This window comes from Crocodylus porosus, unplaced genomic scaffold (assembly GCF_001723895.1).
Source record: "Crocodylus porosus isolate Cpor-Errol unplaced genomic scaffold, CroPor_comp1, whole genome shotgun sequence".
NCBI lineage: Eukaryota > Metazoa > Chordata > Crocodylia > Crocodylidae > Crocodylus > Crocodylus porosus.
This window is the reverse complement of record NW_017728948.1, coordinates 78438433-78458379: the sequence shown is the minus strand read 5'-3', so window position 1 is coordinate 78458379 and position 19947 is coordinate 78438433. Positions and strand designations below refer to the sequence as shown.

At 41.1% G+C, this 19947-nt stretch overlaps 1 protein-coding gene across 12 annotated transcripts in view; it reads right to left on the bottom strand.

Annotated features, from left to right (window-relative positions):
* SEC31A (SEC31 homolog A, COPII coat complex component) overlaps positions 1-19947 on the bottom strand; it is a 71425-nt gene that overhangs the window by 45780 nt on the left and 5698 nt on the right. For all 12 annotated transcript variants that reach the window (XM_019552731.1, XM_019552733.1, XM_019552728.1 and 9 more), the window contains 10 exons: positions 19575-19698; positions 14564-14762; positions 13153-13248; positions 12644-12784; positions 9317-9459; positions 8170-8269; positions 4458-4619; positions 4116-4268; positions 1434-1667; positions 789-863 (listed from right to left, as the gene is read on the bottom strand). In XM_019552731.1, coding sequence (XP_019408276.1) covers positions 789-863; positions 1434-1667; positions 4116-4268; positions 4458-4619; positions 8170-8269; positions 9317-9459; positions 12644-12784; positions 13153-13248; positions 14564-14762; positions 19575-19698 — 1427 coding nt within the window. The remainder of the gene's footprint in view (positions 1-788; positions 864-1433; positions 1668-4115; positions 4269-4457; positions 4620-8169; positions 8270-9316; positions 9460-12643; positions 12785-13152; positions 13249-14563; positions 14763-19574; positions 19699-19947) is intronic.

Below are 19947 nucleotides of genomic sequence, written 5' to 3'. Positions count from 1 at the left end.
ATCTTTGACAGCCAGCCAGGGGCCAATAAATATTAATTTTCTACATTTTTAGGTACTGCAGGCCAAATAGAATTGCCTGGCAGGCCGGATCCAGCCTGCGGGCTATGTTTTGCCCACCCCTGCTGTAGCCTCTCTGAAGCAGTTAGTTTATAAGGTAACACCTGTCCCACTTTCTGTCTAAGTTCCAAAAGGAATATCTTAGTATTTAAAACTAGTTAAATAAACAGTGAATATGCTCAACTGTTCTTTAAACTGGGGCTCACATATATAGAGATGCAATTCTGTAACTCATATCACTAGTTAAAAGAACCAGACTGAAAATTTCAAGGCAGTCTAAACAACTAGACAACTGAGGTTAAAGATGTGCATCTAAATCCTTCAAACTCCTTTAGAATTGCTCAGCTGGAGTGCCAACACCAAGAGAATATACAGCACAAGAATTCTGCCTTGGAAATAATAAGCTCTACAAAGAAACATCCTCTGGATCTCCTGGGGATTTTATATGGTTTATTATTTACATCGTATTTCAAGAGTAGAGGTCGGATTTTTTTTGTGTCTTCTTGAGCAGTGAGCATATTGCTGGTGTTTCTTCAAGTGAGCTGTATTTAAAGAACCTGAGGGGACAACCTAGAAGGTAATAATTGCATTACAGCCTGCACTCTGACCATTTATGCCCTTCTAGTCCTACACCCAAATGACACTCTCTACCGTTTTTTTCAGATTTACAAGCTGTACAGTCAGTACAATTCCTTCAGCACAAATACATGACAATTTTCAAACACATTTACCTTCTTTCCTAGATCATCTTTCCTGTACCCCAAGAGTTCAAGGTACTTGACACGAGAATCTTCTTCAAAATTTACCTTTTAAAAAAAAAAAAAACAAAACCCCAAAAGTTAAAAGAAGCCTATTTTAATTCCTGGTTTTATCTTCCACACTGTACTTTCAACTGATCTGGATAATTACTTATTGAAAATTAATGATCATGGACTTTAAACAAAACATACTAAAAAAGACAATTTAAAGTGGAATCTGGGCATTTGAGTAGCTACATACAGTGTGTGGACTCAGTCAAACAGTTAACAATTCTCCACCGATTCTTTATGTGGAGAAAATAAAGTGTTATAACTAATCATCAAGATGACATCTTCCTGTACCAAATGGTAAACCTAAGATCTTTAGTCATTTTCCCTAATAGAAAGAGGTACAAGAGGTACAAGGTGCCAGGCCAAACCTTTACAAAAGTTTGTAGGTCTTTACTTTTGCTAGAACATCTTCCAAGAGATGGCTTCTTAGACGCAATTTTCAGTCTAACTATTCCACAGACCGAAGTGAAAGTTCCCCCATTATCTTTACATAGTGTTTTCTGTACCATAATTCCGCAAGCACAGGTAGAAATATTTTTGTAATTTAAACTGTCAGACAACTGTTACCTTTAAGAAGGCCCACACATTTTTCTCAAAATCTGTCTGAGCCACTTCCATTTTTTTTTGACAGTAGCTGACAAATCCTTCGGACTGCACAGCTTCCTGCAGCTGATTTGAGCGGCTCAAAAACTCCTTCTCAGTGACAACCTGGCTCACATACACATGGTGGTGTGGTGGCTGCTCAGCTCCTTGCTGCTGCTGGGACTTTGTATTCTCAAATGTAACCAGCTTCCCTCCGAACTGTAATTGAATAAACAATGCACCATGCATTACACAGTGCAGTTATACATCACCACATACATATAAATAGACCCATTTTATCTACAATATATATGTACACATACATTGGAAACACACATGTACACACACAGAATTTGTGTGTGTATGGACAGACAGACAGACAGAGAAAGAGAGAGAGAGAATATGTATGTTTTATTTGAGGTTCTGGTCTTTCAAATGTGTACACATACGAGTACTTCCACTGAGTTCAACGGGATCACCTTCATGAGTAAAGTTATTCAAGTGCCTCTCAGATGAGGCACACAGCTTACAACAGCAGTTGACAATGTTTTTGGGTAGAGTGCCAAAAATACCAGCAACCTCAACTTGTAAGATGTTGGCACACCACTGGCAGATGGTGGGAGAAAAACAAGGGGCCTGGTCCTTGTGGCAGCACAGTGACAGCCCCTTCCTTCTTGGCCACCCTGAGGTACATATGCCAAACAAAATTCCTTCACATGCCACACTCTGGCACCCATGCCAGGGGTTGCCTAATCCTGGTTTATAAGCTCCCAAAAACAGCCACTATATGTAGTTCTACAATATTTAGCATGATGAGGCTCTGATTTTGGCTGGGTTCTTTGGTGCTTTTATAACAATTGTGAAATAAAAACTTTATGTATACACATACATAAATAAGGCATGATACGAGGTACCGAAAAAATATTGAGATATAATTAATAAATAAAATATAGGCAGAAGTAAAAGTAGAAAAGAAAATGCCAAGATCTGAACAGCCGTGAAAGAAAGAAATAAAAATTTTAACTGTTTACAGCTTTATGTAGAACAAAAGCCTACATGCATTGATACAAGTGGTGCAAAAGCCAGCATAATTAAAGGCAAAAATTACCCACAAAAGACAACCTCAAAGTTGGCTATCAAATAACCAGGATGAGGTAATGGGAATAAACAAGTATGTGAATCACTTCTAAAACAGCACAAATTATAGCCTATTGCAGAGGTCAAATTTCACATTAAGGTATCAGCTACCAAGTAAGTATGTACGTAGTGCTGAGAATAGATCAGTATTTTGGCATAGATATCTATTTTGAGTTAATTTAACACTGACAGAGCAAAAGTCTGATAACTATATTTTCTCAACCAAAAAAAAAGCACACCCCTGTGTATAGTATGCACCTGGATTTTGAAGGGAAGTCTGAAGTAAAGAGATCTGACATAAGTAGCAGCAGCTAGGGAACCAAGCCTGGTGTCAAACTCGAGTGCCAGATGGGGCCCACAGACTAACCCAGGGTGCTGGGGCTACGGTCACATGCAGAGTTGGATTCCGCACGCTGACTCTGGAACTATGTGCTGGGTCAGACCCAGTGCATTGAGTCTGGGACCTCAGGCCAGGTCCTGGGCCATCTGCTGGCTCCAGAACCACATGTTGGGTCTGACCCTGCATGTTGACTCTGGAGCCATGTGCCAAGTCCAGGACCACACTCTGCCTCTGAAGTTACATGCTGAGTCCAAACCAGTACACAGCTCCACAGTCAACGCACAGTTCCAAACAGTGCACTGGGTCTGATCCAACACATGGTTCCAGAGCCAGTGAGGGGTTGGATGCAGTGTGCCAGATCTAGCTGCAGACCATTCCACGTGCCAGCTCAATCCAGCTTGCGGCTGGGGCAGCGGGCTTCCCAGAGATCTAGAAATTTGGCAGCAGGAGGGTGCGGTAATAGGAACAGTGGCAGCATTAATTCCCATGGCTCCCAGAGTCACCACAGTTAACACTGCCACCACCCAACTGCAGCCCCCCTTTAAATTTCCAAACCCATGAGGATCCCTTTTCCTCACATATAATGTGCCCTCCAATTTTGCCCAGCTGGTTTTGAAGGAAAAAGGTGCAGGATATATACAAGAAATCACGGTAGTCTTCCTTTCATTAAAACAAAAGTCTGGACTGTTTACTTATTTTCAAAAGTTACAGTCAAAGAAAAGATGGTTCAGATGGACAGGAGAACCTAGGTGAATCTCACCTGGCTAATCTGTGATTTTGATAATCCTTAAGAAATTTAGCAGCCTCAGAGACTCAAAGAACAGCAAAATGCAGAGAGGTCTCCACTACTCTTACTAAGCAGACAGTGTACGTACTAAAACAAGCATCAGAAAACTAAAGCAGGCATATTAAAGTGTATAAACAAAAAGTCCGTGGTGATGCACTGGCTTGTATTAACAATTATTTTGTAAATTTTGTTCACTTGGCTGTCAATCAAGCTTTAAAATGTGGTAATCCACAGTAGACCTCCCAGGCATTACTGTAAATTAGTGAAGCTTTATTATACTAATATGGACCACAAGACTGAATTTCACATCTCTGCTCAACTCTTTATACAGAGTGTATTAGAAAAGTTACTGCAAAGTCAACTGAGTCCAGCCTGTAATCTGCAAAGAAGATCCCACACTTACTGAAAATGATGCACCCACAGGTCGTCGGATCCACTTGGGTGGCTTCTTTAATGGTAGAACACTGCTTTGTGGAGTTGTCTGCTGTGGAAGCTGCAATGGTGGGAGGGGCTGCCCTGTACCAAATGGATCAAGATTTCCAAAGGAGGAGGAGAGCTTTAAAGAGAAAGAAAGTAATTGGACACTGCCTGCCAAATTAAAATAAAAAAAAAAAGAAATCACTTGCATTCAACAGGCTTCTTCATTACACTGGTTTCTATCCTTTGGCCATTTAAAAATTCTGGCATATGCAGGGCATCATTTTCCTCTGCAACTTCACATGCATAACTTAATACTTTTCAGTACCTTGTCTACCTGCTTTTGCCTCAAACCGTCTGTGCTTCCTCCCATGATGGAGTAAATGCTGATCCGCCCATCAAAAGAAGCTGCTGAAAGGACAGCAGGGTTTCTGGGACACCACTGAATGTCAAAGCACCACTGTGTGTTTGTGGGAAGTTCATACAACACCTGGGACAAAATAAAGGAATTTTATGAACAGTATTAAGATAATAAATAATAGTAAGCAGAGCATGCATCTGCAGGACAGGAGACTATGCTTTAAAAGTATTTTATGGTCTGCTGCTTTAAAATAATCTCCAGGGAATAAAGGAAAGATGGGGCTACACTGGAGATAAGGCTTTAAAGAAAAGAAGGATGGCTCTGTGGTGAGACTGCAAAAAAAATGGCACTGGGAGTTCCAGGTTCCATGCCCATCTCTGCCACAGCCTTCCATCTTGGGCAAGTCCCTTAAGGTAACATTTTTACAAATGCTTTGGACACATAAAAGACTAAGTCTCATTGAACATCATACTAAGAAACACTGGCACTTCTGAAAATATCGCTAATTTCTCCGGACCTCACTTTTCCCTCTTTAAAAATGGATACATTACTTCTTTTCTTCTTTCTGTCCATCTCATTCATCTGCTTGGATTATGAACTTTGGCCCTTGGACTATTATCTTTTAAGATTATGGGCAGATAAACAAATTACTTCATGTCTGGACAGCTACAGGGACCCCAGATCATTTAAAGTTAATGCACTACACTAGTCATTTCTGCAACAACATGCAAGTGCCTGAAGCCTTAAAATCTCTATTCTGTCTTCTTCTGGACAGACCAACTGTGTAAATGCAGTATATAAATACACCCTTGTAAGGGGAGTCTTACTTGCACAGAAAAGCATAAAGAAATATTTTTTGTTTGCTGCACTTTAACGGAAAGAGCAAAGGAATAAAGGAAATTTGATTTTTACTAAGTTCTTTTTTAGGAAGAAATTGATCTGAAGCTATCAACTGGCTTCTGCAAGATATGCAGACAGCCCTGAAAATTTCCTAGTCACTATAGCCAGTTCAAAAAAACTTTAGCAACAAAAGCCCAAAACTCTATAAAAACTGTTGTAATTCAAATTCTTAAGGGGTTTTAAATCACTAGTTTTGATCCACAAAGCCTTGGTGTCCCCTTTAATTATGTCTTTTGAGGCACTCTATAAGCCTGGTGGCTGTTGCATGATGTGGGTGCAAGTAAAATGTAAGTCGAGATAAATACTGGGGTGGGTGCTTTGCTTCATATTTACTTTCATCAACATTTTGTGCATGGTTTAGGGACTTACAAAAATAAAATCAGACCAACATTTCTGGGCAGCTTGGTACAGGCACATTTAAATACCTAGAAAAAATGCATTTATAAGTTTTAAAACTTATTTTACTTTAAAGTTTTAAAACTTTACTACTACTCTCACTCTGTTTCTTTGGAGCTATGAGAGCCCTCTGGTGGGCAGAATGATGTTACCTGTATATTTTCCCACCAATTGTAATCAAACACTCAAGTCTTCTTAATATAGACTCCATGCGCTTCTTTAGGAGTATTCATCTAACTTCCTGCTAAGGATGAAAGTATTACGGCTTTTCTGAGCTGTTGGCTGTAGCCATGTTGGTCTAAGGACATAGGCAGACAAGGTTCTTTGGGTAAATGTGGTATCTTTCATTAGACCAACTAAATAGTTAGAAAAATTGTTTTTTGCAAGCTTTCGCGTACAAACACCCTTCTTCAGGCATATTGTGTTTTTTTAAATTTTACGTCAATGCAATGAGAAATTAATTTCCACCTCCTCTTCTGCAAAGTAAAACACAGTTTGCAGTCAAAAAACACATTTTGGTAAAAAGTAAAGTCATTAAGGGTGTTTATACACATGCTCCGGGAGGTGGGAACGGAGGCACTTCAGAGTGGCTACAAGAGCTTTTTTAATTAAAGAACCCAGAGTGTCACCTGTATCAGTGTTCCCACACTGTAAAATGCTGGAGGGGGCATTTTAACTAAAGCTTGTTGAATGAACTTCAGTTAAAACACCCCCACTGCCATTTTTCAGCACAGGGACGCTGATTCACATGACGCTGGAGTCTGCTGGAGTGTGGTAACTGCCATGCTCCAGCAGACTCGATTAACCAGGTTTGCTCCAATGCACTGTAATTACAGTGTCAGATCTCCCTTGATGCATATGTATAGTAGGGGTGTGCAAAACGGGCTGTACACAATTCGTATTCGTCCTGAATTGGAGACAGTGATTCCTGAATTGGAGACAGTGATTCGATTCGTTGATTTGGCTCATTGTCCCAATTTGATTTGGCCAAATCTGAATCCGAAGATTTGATGCCGATTCGGAGAATCAGTGATTTGGTCATAGACACAGCTTTAAATGTTTTTTCTACATACCTCAAGGTACCAGGCATGGCTCCTAAACACTTCGATGGTGGGGCAGATGGAGTGTCCCACAAGTGTGCAGGGGGACCCCCCGTGTACTTGGTGGCAGACCCAGAAATAGACAGGAAGCACTTCCAGTTCACTGCCGAGTGCACAGGGGACACCCCCACACACACAAAGATTGGCTATTGGGGGACCCCAGGTGCCCCCCTTAGACCCAGGAGGCACCAGTTGCCAAGCCAGGGTGGGGGGAAGGGGGTGAGAGAGGAGAGAAGGATACCCCATGCACTCCCCAGCAGACCTGGAAGTGGACCGAAAGTGCTTCCGGTCCACTTCTGGGTCTGCTGCTGAGCCAGATTTGGCCAAATCGGGCCAAATCAAATCAGCGACCAAAGCTTCACACAGCCCTAGTTTACAGGTGCCCATGGGTTCCAACAGAACAAAGCACTTCAGCAAATAGCCAAGTTAAATGGGACTTAGGAAACACGTTTAATCATTTGGATGAGCTGAACCCATAACATTTGGCCACAAAAGCAGCTGTAGTAGAAAAGGGTCTTGTCATTTAAATGGTGAAGTAAATCATGATATAACCAACCCTAACTTGATTTCTCCTTCAAATCAGACTTCTTGCACATGGCTTTGGAGGAAAGCTAAGACAAGTCAAAAACCAAGAGCCAGAAAGCCCCTTTTCCTTCAAAATTGCCTTTTCTAAGAGCAAGAGCAGAGAAAGGGACTTTTTTAGAGACCACTTTGATGAAAGTCAATGGATGTGGAAGGAGTGTGATGCAGTCAAGACTTTTACTGTGTACATGGGAGAGGAGTTCAGGGTTCCTGTAAACATCACCTGTTTGGTTTGGGTTGCAAAAAGCAGAAGGCCAGACACATCCAGGCAAACATGGACAAAAAAAAAAGTCTGGAAATGGTTACACTTTACAAAATGTTATTAGCAGAGATGGGAGAAATAGACAAAACTGAACTGACAGTGTCCCCAGAAGTGGGAGGAAGTTTTCTGTAGCATGGTCTTATTTTGGTTTAATTTATAGAACTAGCAGTAGCAGCCAACTGATACCACTGGTGTTATGACTCTTAAGACCCTACGTGCTTTTCCTCATTTGGTTTGGCTGAAATGGTTTGGATCCGAGAAGTTAATACTGGCTTGAAGAACACATTAAAAGAACGCTAAATTAGTATGACCTGCTTAGCCCACATCACCATATCATCTCTGCACAAAGTCAGGTTGTTCACCATAGCTACACACAACAAACGTAAGACAAATATGATCTTGCGTTTTCTGAAATTTAAAGATGGTATGTATACAGTACCTCTCCTGTGTTAGGGTTAGAACAGAGAATCTTAGCATCCTTTCCGCAGCTGAGTAACAATTCAGAATCTGCCATACTCCAAGCAATGGTCAAAACACCCCTGAGTGAAAAGACAGAGCAAAATAAAAATTAATATAATCAGAAGGTGATTAATGAGGTACTCTTACATGGAAATGTCTAGAATATCTGACCTCTTCCCCTTTCAATGTCAAATTTTCCTCTCCTGTTAGGGTGAATGGGAAAGAAGATGATGCCAAGATTTGTTTTGTCGCAATAGGTTCTCTCTCCTTTCTGCACTGGGAGTCATGAAAGTGCAGCCAGCAGTTAAAAGCCCAATCCAGCAAGGAAGTCAAAATGTCACCTCCAAGGATTAAAAAAAAGATGTGGATATCACCAGTAGATTGTCTAATAAAATGTATCATTGGCATACAGGTACACTACAATATGGCTATATGTTTTCCAAAATAGCAGGGTAAAAACTGTGTCCTTAATAACTTTCTTTTTATTACTAAAAAAGTTAACATTATCAGGTCATCCTTTTGGGTGTGCCTACAGCACATGTTCTTGATGCCTTTTACCCCTAAGAGTAACAAAGTCCTATGCAATGTTTTCAGACTACTCATGCATCATGTTGGCCAGAGAAACCAGAGCCAAGTTTGTGGAAAGCTTTATCAGGGTATGCCCAAATTTAAACAACTCATTATTATAATGAGACAGAGAAAGAGGAGAGAGAGAGATTGGTTAACCAACCCCTTCCACAGAAGTGAAGTCCCACTAATTCTTATTTTGCCTCTAACCTGTCTGTATTTATTATTTTTAAAGTTTCAACATCGTCTTCTTAAAGATGACGAAAAAGAAAAGGGCTAGATGTTATTTTTAAATCATTTTGCTGGGAAATTTTCTTTGCAGTTTTAGTTTACTCAGTCCAGCAGGGCCCAGAGAAATGGGTTTTGCTGGATGTGTAGGATAGCTCAACTGTCAGAAATCTGTTAAACCCTACAACAGTTGCTTAGACACCTGCACTGAAGTTTAAAGGTAGGCTTACATTAATACCAAACAATAAAGGGTAGAATTACAATGAAGTCCACAAACCATCACAGCATTAGAATTCTGAACCCAAGATTTGTAGACTACTGGACAACTATACCTGGTATGATTTTCCAAAACACGAAATGGAGAGGAAGCAAACCTAAGATCCCACATCTGAATCACAGGCAACCTGTCATCTTCTGAAGCCAGGACCATCTGTGTAGCCACATCAGGATGCCATGCCAAGCCTGAGCAATGCATCTGATAAACAGAAAAATGCATGATAAGATGATAATCAAGGAATACTACAGAAAAAAGGAACTCTTTGAAACAATTCTAGACTTGTGGAAAAATGTAGGCTTAAACCAGGGGCAGGCAAATATGGCCTGCGAGCTGGATTAGGACCACCAGGCCATTCTATCCAGCCTGCAGGACCCCTAAAACATTTAGAAAATTAGTATTTATCTGCCCCTGGCTACCTGTCAAAAGACACCAGGAGCCAGCCGCAGTAGGACCCATGGAGAGCCAGCAGCAGGAAGGTAGGCATGACCACCCCCTGCCCCAGTTCCCCTCCACACCGCCAGCCAGAAGCCTCTGCTTAGCAGAGGCTTCTGACCTGGGACCCTAGGGCTGTTCCTGCCTCCTTGTGCCAGAGGGATATTCATATAAGAAGGAGGTGGGGGGAGGGAGGCAGGGGAGGATCATGGACGATCGCCCCAGTCCTCAGGGCTGAGCTGGGCTGGCTCCTGTAGTCAAGGCACTGGAGCCAGTAATCACGTGGTGCCACAGCAACTGGCGGCCAGTGGGGGAGTGGGGAAATGGCTGTGGAAGGCAGGGAGAAGGGGCAGTGAGTACGTGTGTGGAGCGCAGGAACAGCTGGGAAGGAGCGCAGGGCCTACACCCATGTGCCAGGGCCAGCGTCAACGGGGGCCCAGAACAGGGTAGTAGGAGCATGGGGCCTGAGCTGGCAAGGGATCTATGGAGTCAGGCTGGCTCCCTCCTTTCCTGCCTGTCCAGCTGTTGCTGCGCTCTGTGCATTCTATGTCCCCACTGCCTGCCTCAGCCATTTCCCTGCTTTCCTGCCCACAGCTGCTGCCGCTCTAGCACCACATGGTTGCCAGCTGCAGTACCAGGCTGCAGGACTAAGCAGGAACTGGCCTTGTCCCTGGGATTTTCAGCTGGCTCTGTGCGGTGCCAGGCAGGTTATTCTGGTTCCTGCTGCGTCCTGCGGTTTTGGCCATGCAGCTGGTATGTGGTGCCACAGTAGCAAGTGGGGGTGGGGGAAATGGGGTGGCAGCATGAGAAGGGCAGCAGTGGCAGACGGGAGGGGGAAGTGGTGGTGAGCAGGAGCACAGGACCTGCGCTGGTGCCCTGGGGCCAGAAGCAGCAGAAGCATGGAGCTGAGGCTTGGAGCGGGGTCTCTGCCTGTTGCAGGGGAGCGGGGGGAGGCAGGGCAGCTGTGGGCAAACCCTCCCCCTCCACGCATGCCACAACCCTCCCAAGCCACCCTGCCCCTACACTCACATCCCCCCAAACCCCAGACCTACCCACACCCCACATACCCCATGCTCCTCCACCCCATACCCACATCCCCCACAAACCACACACACCCACAGCCCCCGCCCAAATATACAAGATGAAGGCTTCATTTTAAACTACTGTGTAATCAAGTTAATGAATGATGTACAAATTTGATTTTTAGAACATAATTTGTTATTTTTCTGGTTCTAAGATGGCAAACTCCTCTGCTGAAAGGAGTACTTTTGGGGGACAAGGGAAGGGACTTCTGGTGGCAAAGGTCAGGGGTTAGGGGGTGGGGGAGGCTACCCTTGTGGCCCTCGATGGCTTGCCAAAACTCAATAAGAGGCCTTCCACCCAAAATAATTGCTCACTCCTGGCTGTACTGAACATCTATTGCCAGCATGTAGCTGTATTATTCTGTGACAGGACTGCTGGACATATTACAACAGGTTGTGATCAAAATTCTCTCGTCTTGCTAAAGAACAGATAATTGATGGGTTGTATCCAGCATCCTCAAGTTACCTATGGTAATTCTAGGCACTAGGGTGAAATAAGTTCCCAACTCAGCTCCTTACAATATTCATTTGTATCATCTAGAATGTTATTTGAAATTAGAGCTTCATTGTATCATTCAAAGGATCACTACCACATGATTCTGGTTCAAATTTTATATTTCAGTACAAAATATAAATGAAAATGCATACATAAAAACATCTATATTTCAGCACAGAATATTGTATAACTATTTTCACACAAAGTATGCAGATTTTAATGAAAACCATTTGTTGGTATGTAATGGTTCCCTGGCAAACATAATAGCATGACTCAAAGTTGAAAGAGACCAGTCCACCAGTCATGGTCTTTACTGACGTATACACAAAATGCAGATGGTGAAAAGTAAATCATATTACGCCTGAAGTACCTTATTCAAAAGTTTATTTTTAAACTGCTGATTCCTCTCCAAAGGCTGTTACAGGTGTTGAATCCTTTACCAATATAAGCATCTATTTATACAATTAACTATTTTTCTTTATGAATTTGTTCGTAAATTTAAGATGGCCAGCAAGCAGCACAAGTCCTTATGTAGAAAGATACTGCCACTGGGTGTCCTATGGCAATCAGCCTGATGTGGAATTCCCCTTTATGCTATCACAACACAGCTCACTGCTCAGCAATGCATTCAGGTGAGTTCTAGAAGGAACCTTGCTTGAGGAGGTCCTCTCTCTGGGTGAACGGGACATTTCCATTTCTACATCTCCAACATCATGCTCCTCCCCGTCCCCTGCCAACACAGCAACAGGAGGCATGGATTCATACCCCCTCCCCCAACTTCCTGTGGACAGCCTTGAGTAAAATCAGTTCCTGCACTCCTGACTGGCTACTGTGCACCAGAGAAAACAGGAGTTCTTTGAACCTTCCACCTGAGCTACAAGATCCCCTCATTGTAGAAACAAAATATTTAAATCCACTCAGAAATAACAATCCACTTTAGTCTCCTTCAGATGCATAATTTTCAAGACTATGCCATTTCAATCTATTTTAATGAAGTCTTTCTGCTGCAGCACTGAATGAATTAATACTGAATTCATCAATATGGTGCATTTCCCATAACCCACCTAAATTCTCACTGGTGAAAATACTACCCCTTTTCTTTGCTTGAATTCTAAACTTCCAACCATCTGGGCCAAATTTTAACGGACTAATTTGCAAAATTAATAGCCTAAAATACTATACCACCAGATAATTATTCCTTAAAAAACTAACAGATCCTCCATCAGTCTAAAAATAGAGGCAGATATATAGGTCCCTGAGTCACTTAAGAGTTAAAGGAGAATCTATGTGGTCATCTGTGTTAGTTAACATGAATAAATCTAACATTTTTGCAGGATAACTCATAAAGGCTTTTCAAAGGTTAATGAATTACCCGGTTGCTGTGGTCGCTGACTTTGATGATTGGTTCATTTTTCCTGAGATCCCACACAGTAGCACGGCCACTAGGACTGGCAGATGCCAAGATGTGCTGGACTTGCTTGTTCCATGAGATACAGCTGATGTCTTCTAAGGGCTGTTGGAAGCAAAGCATGTCTCAACAATTACCTTTTGCAAAAAGGAACTTGAGTCTTTTTATTTTAGAACTACATTAAAAAAATATTTTAAAATTTATGGAAGAATATAAAATGTTTGTATAGATCTTATTTCCAATAGAAACATGGGTAAGTATTTTAAGGAGCATCTCTCACCTCATCAGGTGTTTATCAAGGACTTAAATTCAAGGTAATCCTTGCAATATGCAATTTCAATTTTGCAAACAATGATTACTACTTGGAACTGATTCAATTCTGTATGTTTCCATGAGATCTCAATTCACTTAAATAATCTACATATTTTTCAGTTAGATTCCTTTATTTCATGTGAGAAATACAAATCTAATACCTGCGTCTTAACTCCTGGTGTCATTGGCGTGGCAAAGTTGTTCAAATCCCAGATATAGATTTCAGACTCATTAGCACCGGAAGCTACAAGATTTGTCTGAGAAAGACACATACCAATAAATGTTAGAGTATTTCCAGCTTTAGCCTTTACCTTCTCAAATCTTGTACATCAGACCCTTGGAACCGTATCAATATATACAACTCAGGATGTAACTATTTATGCACTGTACAAAAAAATCCAAGGTTCCTTAAAATTTCTAACGATATTACTGATCAAGGACCTATGCACCTTGCAGCAAGCTGGACCTAAATTCTAAGGGCAATGTCCATGCCTTCTAAAGCATACTTGTGCAGCAAACTGACATGAAAGCAGTGGAGCTGCATAAAATGACCTCACTGTGCTAGTGCCCCAATTAAACAAACAGTTAAACAGGTGATTAACTACTTTCATATTACTAGTCCCCACTGACTTCTATGGGCCAACACATGTGATTAAATACATGGTTAAATGTCCATCAGATCAAGGCCTGTAAGAATATTTCCTGGATTAGAAGCAGCTTTCAAAGCCATTTTGTAGACAGACGATGAATGCCACATTAATAGCAACAGAAACTGAGAAAAATGAACTCAAGAGACTACAGTTACTTAAACAGTAGGCTTTGTTTGCACTTCAACGCTGTTGGCAAAACAAGGTCCCAAACATGTAGCACACCAGAACAGAAACAATGGGATTTAGGCAAAGCATAGTGAACAAATTATTTTCTTAGTAAAAGTAGTTCAAAAGAAAAAATAAAACGTGCTGTTTAGTAAATCAAAACAAATTAATTTGTCACAGAACAATCATGAATTAAAAAAGCTGCTGTACCTTGAAGGTAATATAGGTTTACTGACAATAAATTATTAGGTTGTGGTTAAGCCTTAGTATTTTCAAGAACTCTATTCTATGCAAGAAACTACGAGTTGTAGGCTCCAACATTTTCTGGGTATTTATTGAAACCAAAAATACAAGTGGCAGGGTCACAAAACTTTAAAAAGTAAATATTTACTTTTTAATGCTTCAATGATGGCAAAATTTAGGAAAAAATAAATATTTGCTGCTGACTAGGAAAACTCGGAGGCAGCAAATTAAACTGGAAAGTGACACTGACTAGAAACAATGAAGTCAGCTTCATTTCAGGGTCTAAACTGAGCAAAAAAACAGCCTAAATGCTGAGAACAAATTTGCACTTCAAACTATTTTATTTGAATTAAATATACAATAATTATACATATATACATATACACATATATATACATACATATACATATATACACACACACACAATACTACCTTCAAAATTTTGCAAGGGAAATCATTTATTTTAGTATTTTATTGAGCTATGACAGTGTACATTGAATGAAAGAAGTCTCACCTGGAAAATATTAACATCCAGAGCTCTTACTGGTCCAGTATGCTTGTCTTTCTGGGCAATTATGACTTCAGTGTCTCCTGCTATAATTTTAGCTGGCTCATACAAAATAACATTTCCATTTTCACCACCTGCAATCAGAACTCCTGAAAGACTGCCATTTGAAGCCATTCGATGAGGCCCCCATATCAGCTTATGGTACCTAAAAGATACAAATTAAAATAATTTAAGAAAGTGCTCATTGATAGATTTGATGTACATCCTGTTTAACTTTTCAGACAACATAATGCAAACTCTTAAACTGGTGCAAAAACTAATGCACTGAGCAAAATAAATTGTTTTTGAAACATACTTCGTTTAAGTACTGATACTCAAATATTTTTCTTAACAAAGAATATTTTAAACATAAGGAAAAATGTTGCCAAGTGGTAAAACTAAAAGCAGAAGACTAGGGATGCCTAGGTTTTATAGGAATCTGTAACTGACTCTCTTTAGAGCCCCTCTGTTCATCTTCTGTCCACCTCAGTACAAGACTCCAAAAATAGGTCAATGCTTAGCTAGTTCACAGAGGTTTTGAGAAAATGTTTGCAAAGAGGACCCTAAGTGAAAACTGTAAGCATGCCTAGCTACTAGAGAAATCAAATCTCTGATATTTGTCACCACTTGTTTGAGACAGATGGAGGCCCAAGGAGAAGAGTCTCCCTGATACACAAGCTCTTCTCATCTGCATTTTTGCCATTTAAATCATATTTTGTACTTCAGGCGCATAAAGTGGTCCAACTTGCCTGTGTATGTCAGTTTTCAAAGTCGGCACGCTGGCCAGACCCTGCAACACATTTAACAGGGGTGGGGCATGCAGACATTTTACCAGAAATGACATATGGCAAGACCCAAACACATCTCAACACTACAAATCTTAAAAAGTAAAGAGATGTGGAGGAAAGATTTGAGTTAACTCTGTACAGTGATTTTCCTCCTGTGTTCTGGTCTTTGAAGTATGCTTCCGAAAGGTTCAGGATGTTTCTAATAATAAAATACTTAGCAAATCTCAGTATGATCTTATTTTTTAAGGCCTCATCACTGGACCACGAACTGAACCTGTTCAGACTTCACAAGAGAAGGCTGAGGGGGGACCTGTTGACCATCTATAAACTCACTAGGGGGGACCAGAAGGGTTTGGGAGAGACCTTGTTTCCCCTTGTGTCCCCTGGCATAACAAGGAATAAGGGCCACAAGTTGTTGGAGAGTAGGTTTAGATTAGACATCCGTAAGAACTACTTCACAGTTAGGGAGGCTAGGAGCTGGAACCAACTTTCCAGGGATGTGGTGCTGGCTCCTACCCTGGGGGTCTTTAAGAAGAGGCTTGATGACTACCTGGCTAGAGTCATTTGAGCCCAGGCAGGGGTCGGACTTGAAGATCTACAAGGTCCCTTCCGACCCAACTCCTATGATTCTATGAAATATAGGCTAATGCATCTGTCAGCAATTGGGATATCTGTTTCTTTTTTAAAATAACAAAATTTGGTGCAATATATTCCATGGGGCAGATTACCTGGGCCATGGGGATCAGGCTCAGAATTTGAAGGCATGTAAAGGATGTCTCAAAAATCTTGAAATTGACTGAGCTGAGGGAAGCAAACTCTTTTAGGAACCTTTAAAAAAAATCTCAGGGTTTTAAACAAATGTAACCATGAAACTAAAAAAGAGCACAGTCTAAAACCCTTCTCTCAATGAAGTCAGTGGCAATTTTGCTTTTGACCACTGGCAGAAGACTGAGCAGCAACTGCACGCCATTTTGCTTCTCACAAGCTACAACACATCAGTAATACCAGGGTCACAAGCCACAAACAAGACTTTAAGAACCCCCAGCCATATCCGCAACCAAATCAACCTGGAAACGATAGTTCCAATACTGTACATTAAAACAATGGCTGCAGTATGCTAAAACTCATGTTCACCCTGCCACAATGACCATAATAGTCAGGCAAAAGGCAGGGTAGAGTGGCACCTTATAGATCAACTCACTCAGAAGCATAAGCTGTCATCAGCGACAACTTACTGAGTCAAAATGCTATGAATAGACCTGCAAGGAGGAGAGGTTCTAAATAGAAAGCAATCATTTAAAGTTTAGGAAAGAGGGGAAGAAAGGAGAAAGGGCACTGCAAACGTAGCAAACAAAAGCAGAACTACAGGGATATTGGGGTTACAGAAGCTAGCCCAGGTAATGGGATAAGAATCCATAGTCCCTGTTTAGACCATACTTAACACAATCCACAGTCCATGGATGATTTATTGTTCCACAATTTCACATTCAAGTCAGTTTTTACATTGATGACATCTTCATCATATGCACACATGGGAAGGAATTGCTACAGAAATTCTACGAGAACTTTAAAGACTTGCATCCCTCCATCAAACTTACTATGAAATTCATTCCTTCAATGCCACTGTGAAAGCTAAAACGACTACATCACCACTGTACGGTACTGGAAACCCACAGCCTGCTCCAGCTATGTTCACAACACCAGCCTTTATCTGAAGCATACCACTAGATCCATTATCTACAGCCAAACTCTATGATACAACCATACCTGCCCAAATCCCATCAACCAGGATGCACACATTATGGATCTGGAGCAGGCATTTCTACACGTATAATATAATCCCCAAACCACAGCATTCAGATCAACAAAGCCAAACTCAGACCCCACTCTTAACTCGCACAATGCCAACTCTATGATAAGAACAACAGAGTCCTTGGGCACCTGCACATGTGCAGCAAGGCTGCTCCAGTGCACTGTAATTATAGTGTGTTGGAGCAGACTTGATTAATTGAGCAGACTTGAGTGTCATGTGCATCAAAAATGTGCTGAAAAATGGGCAGGGGCACTTTAACTAAAGCTCATTTGAAAAGCATTTGTTAAAGACCCCGGCGACATTTTTCAGAGTGGGGGCACAGATACACATGAAGCGCCGGGAACTTTAATTCTAATTAAAGCAGCTCTTCTGCGCCCCCCACCAGGCTTGTGTATAAATGACCCTGGTCATCACCTACAGCCCCTATCTTGAACACCAAAGACTAATGACATTCAACCCCTCCTGAAAAAACAGCAATCATCTCAAGGCAGTCCTGGGGGACACAGATTATAACACCTGCACCTCTACCAGCTATGTCATCAAGTGTTTACAGTGCTCCTCTGCTGTTGACATGGGACTGATGGGGCAAACCCCTCCATGAAAGAACGAACATCAATTTAACATCCATTCCAAAAGACACAAAGGCCTGTGGCAGAACACTTAACCTCCTTGGATAGGCCATCACTGACCTCAGAGAAGCTGTTCTTAAATAACAAACCTTAAAAACTAACTTGAACTTGAAAATGCAGAACAAAAAAAAATCCATCCACAGACCGGAATATGTTAAGTATGGTCTAAGAAGAGATCATAGATTATCATCCTATTACATGAGCTATCTTTTATAACCCTTATGCCCATTTTTCTGCTGTGTTTATCACTGTTGCCTCTCTCAGCAGTGCCCTCTCTCCTTTCCTTCCCCCTTCCCTATCGTTTAAATGAATATTTTCTATTTAGAACCCCCACTTGCTGCAGGCCCATTCAGAGCGTCCAACAGAGCAAGCTGTTGCTCACAACACTCTCTGAATTAGTCTATAAAGGCGCCACCCTGCCCAGCTTACTGCTTAACTTCTGATTAACACAGCAAACTACCTATCTCTGCCTTCATTTCTCTTATCTTCATTATGTTAATTAGCTCAAGCCCCTAATCAGATTCAGGAGGTATTGCAGTAGCTGCTATAACAAGCACACAGGAAGACATAGTTCCTTCCCTGAAAAGCTTACACTTTAAATGGTTGATGATTACTAAAATGTCAAGCAATTGTGATAAGTTTAAAACTTTGTAAACCAATCTGAGCCTTTCAAGTTTTAAAATGCACCATGGAAAATAAAACAGAATATATTTCCACTTATGGCATAAACTGACATTAGATGTCTACTTTATCCATCCAATGATTTGGATTTTTAAATCTCAAAACCTCACTGAGCTATAGTATTCTATAACTCTACAATAAACATTTTTCATAAAATGATGCATTCACGCTGCTATCATAGCATACTCACTGACTGAACAACTCTCAAACTAAGTATTCCAAACACCTTCAAATGACAAAGTTACTGGTCAGCTGCAGGACTAAGGTTTGTGCTGACATTGTATCCGGCATGAAAGATACATGGATCTGATCCAATGCCAATGGAAAGTTTTCAGCTCCTTTTCTGTTGCCAAGAAGAGCCCTTCATTGCTTTCACTGACATTGTTAATTTGCAATGATCAAAAGCCACTACACAATAGTGGTGTGCCATCCCAAAAACTATTAATAGGCTAGGTTTTAGTGTTCATGATGTCCATTTTTGCTATGTATACACATGAATTTAAGTCACAGGGGTCTAAATGAAGCAAAATCACCAGAAACATTCAGTGTCCAGGTTTAAGTACTGATCTATATTTTGAATCTAATGAAAACCATTGAGCACATTGTGCAAGTTCTACAGTATTACAACACCTAAACACAATGGGACGAAGCAACATGCAGAAGCTGTAACTGTACTGTCCTACTGTTAAAAGAAATAATATATTTAATATTTTCCCTCTGCTCTCTCCAAATTCCCCAAAACTTTCATGGGATTACAGCTGTCCCTCAGTTGTACATTAACCAACACCAACCCAAGATACTAATGGACAAAAGGGAAGTGAAATGAACTCTTTAAAGTCCCAGGCTACAATCCTATCCACAAGGGCCATTCTTCCTTCCTTTAAACTGCAACAGCACTCATGCAGCTACAATCTGTACAGCAAAGGTCTGTTGTCTCCTGAGTAACTGAAGTCAAGAAGAGTTAAACCTCTGCACCTTGTCCACTCCCTCCAGATGATGAACTGTAGTTCCCATAAAGCATACATTTGTACCAAGCAGAACATAAATGTAAAAGCTCCAGTTCACACCTGTGAGAGGAGGAGAATGTAGCACAGGACTTCATATCCAGTGAAGGGTCAGACAAGTCCAGCTCAAATATTTCTAGGGAGGCACTGGTACTGAAAGTTGCATCCAACTGCTGAGCAGATGTACCTACAGAGAAACACATTATTGTAAATGATATGCATTAAAGGCACACTATTGTATAAGAATGGAATTGCACATCATTAAAGGCATTAACAAACACAATGGGAATGATTCCAGATTCTAAGGTACCTATAACATGAAATGTGGGCAGGGTTTTTGGTGGGGGTTTTTTCTTTTTTTTTTTTAAAAGAGTTGAAAAGTAGTCCTAGTTTTTTCACTTTTCCCCAAATTTCCCTTGTTGGTTTTAGAATCTTT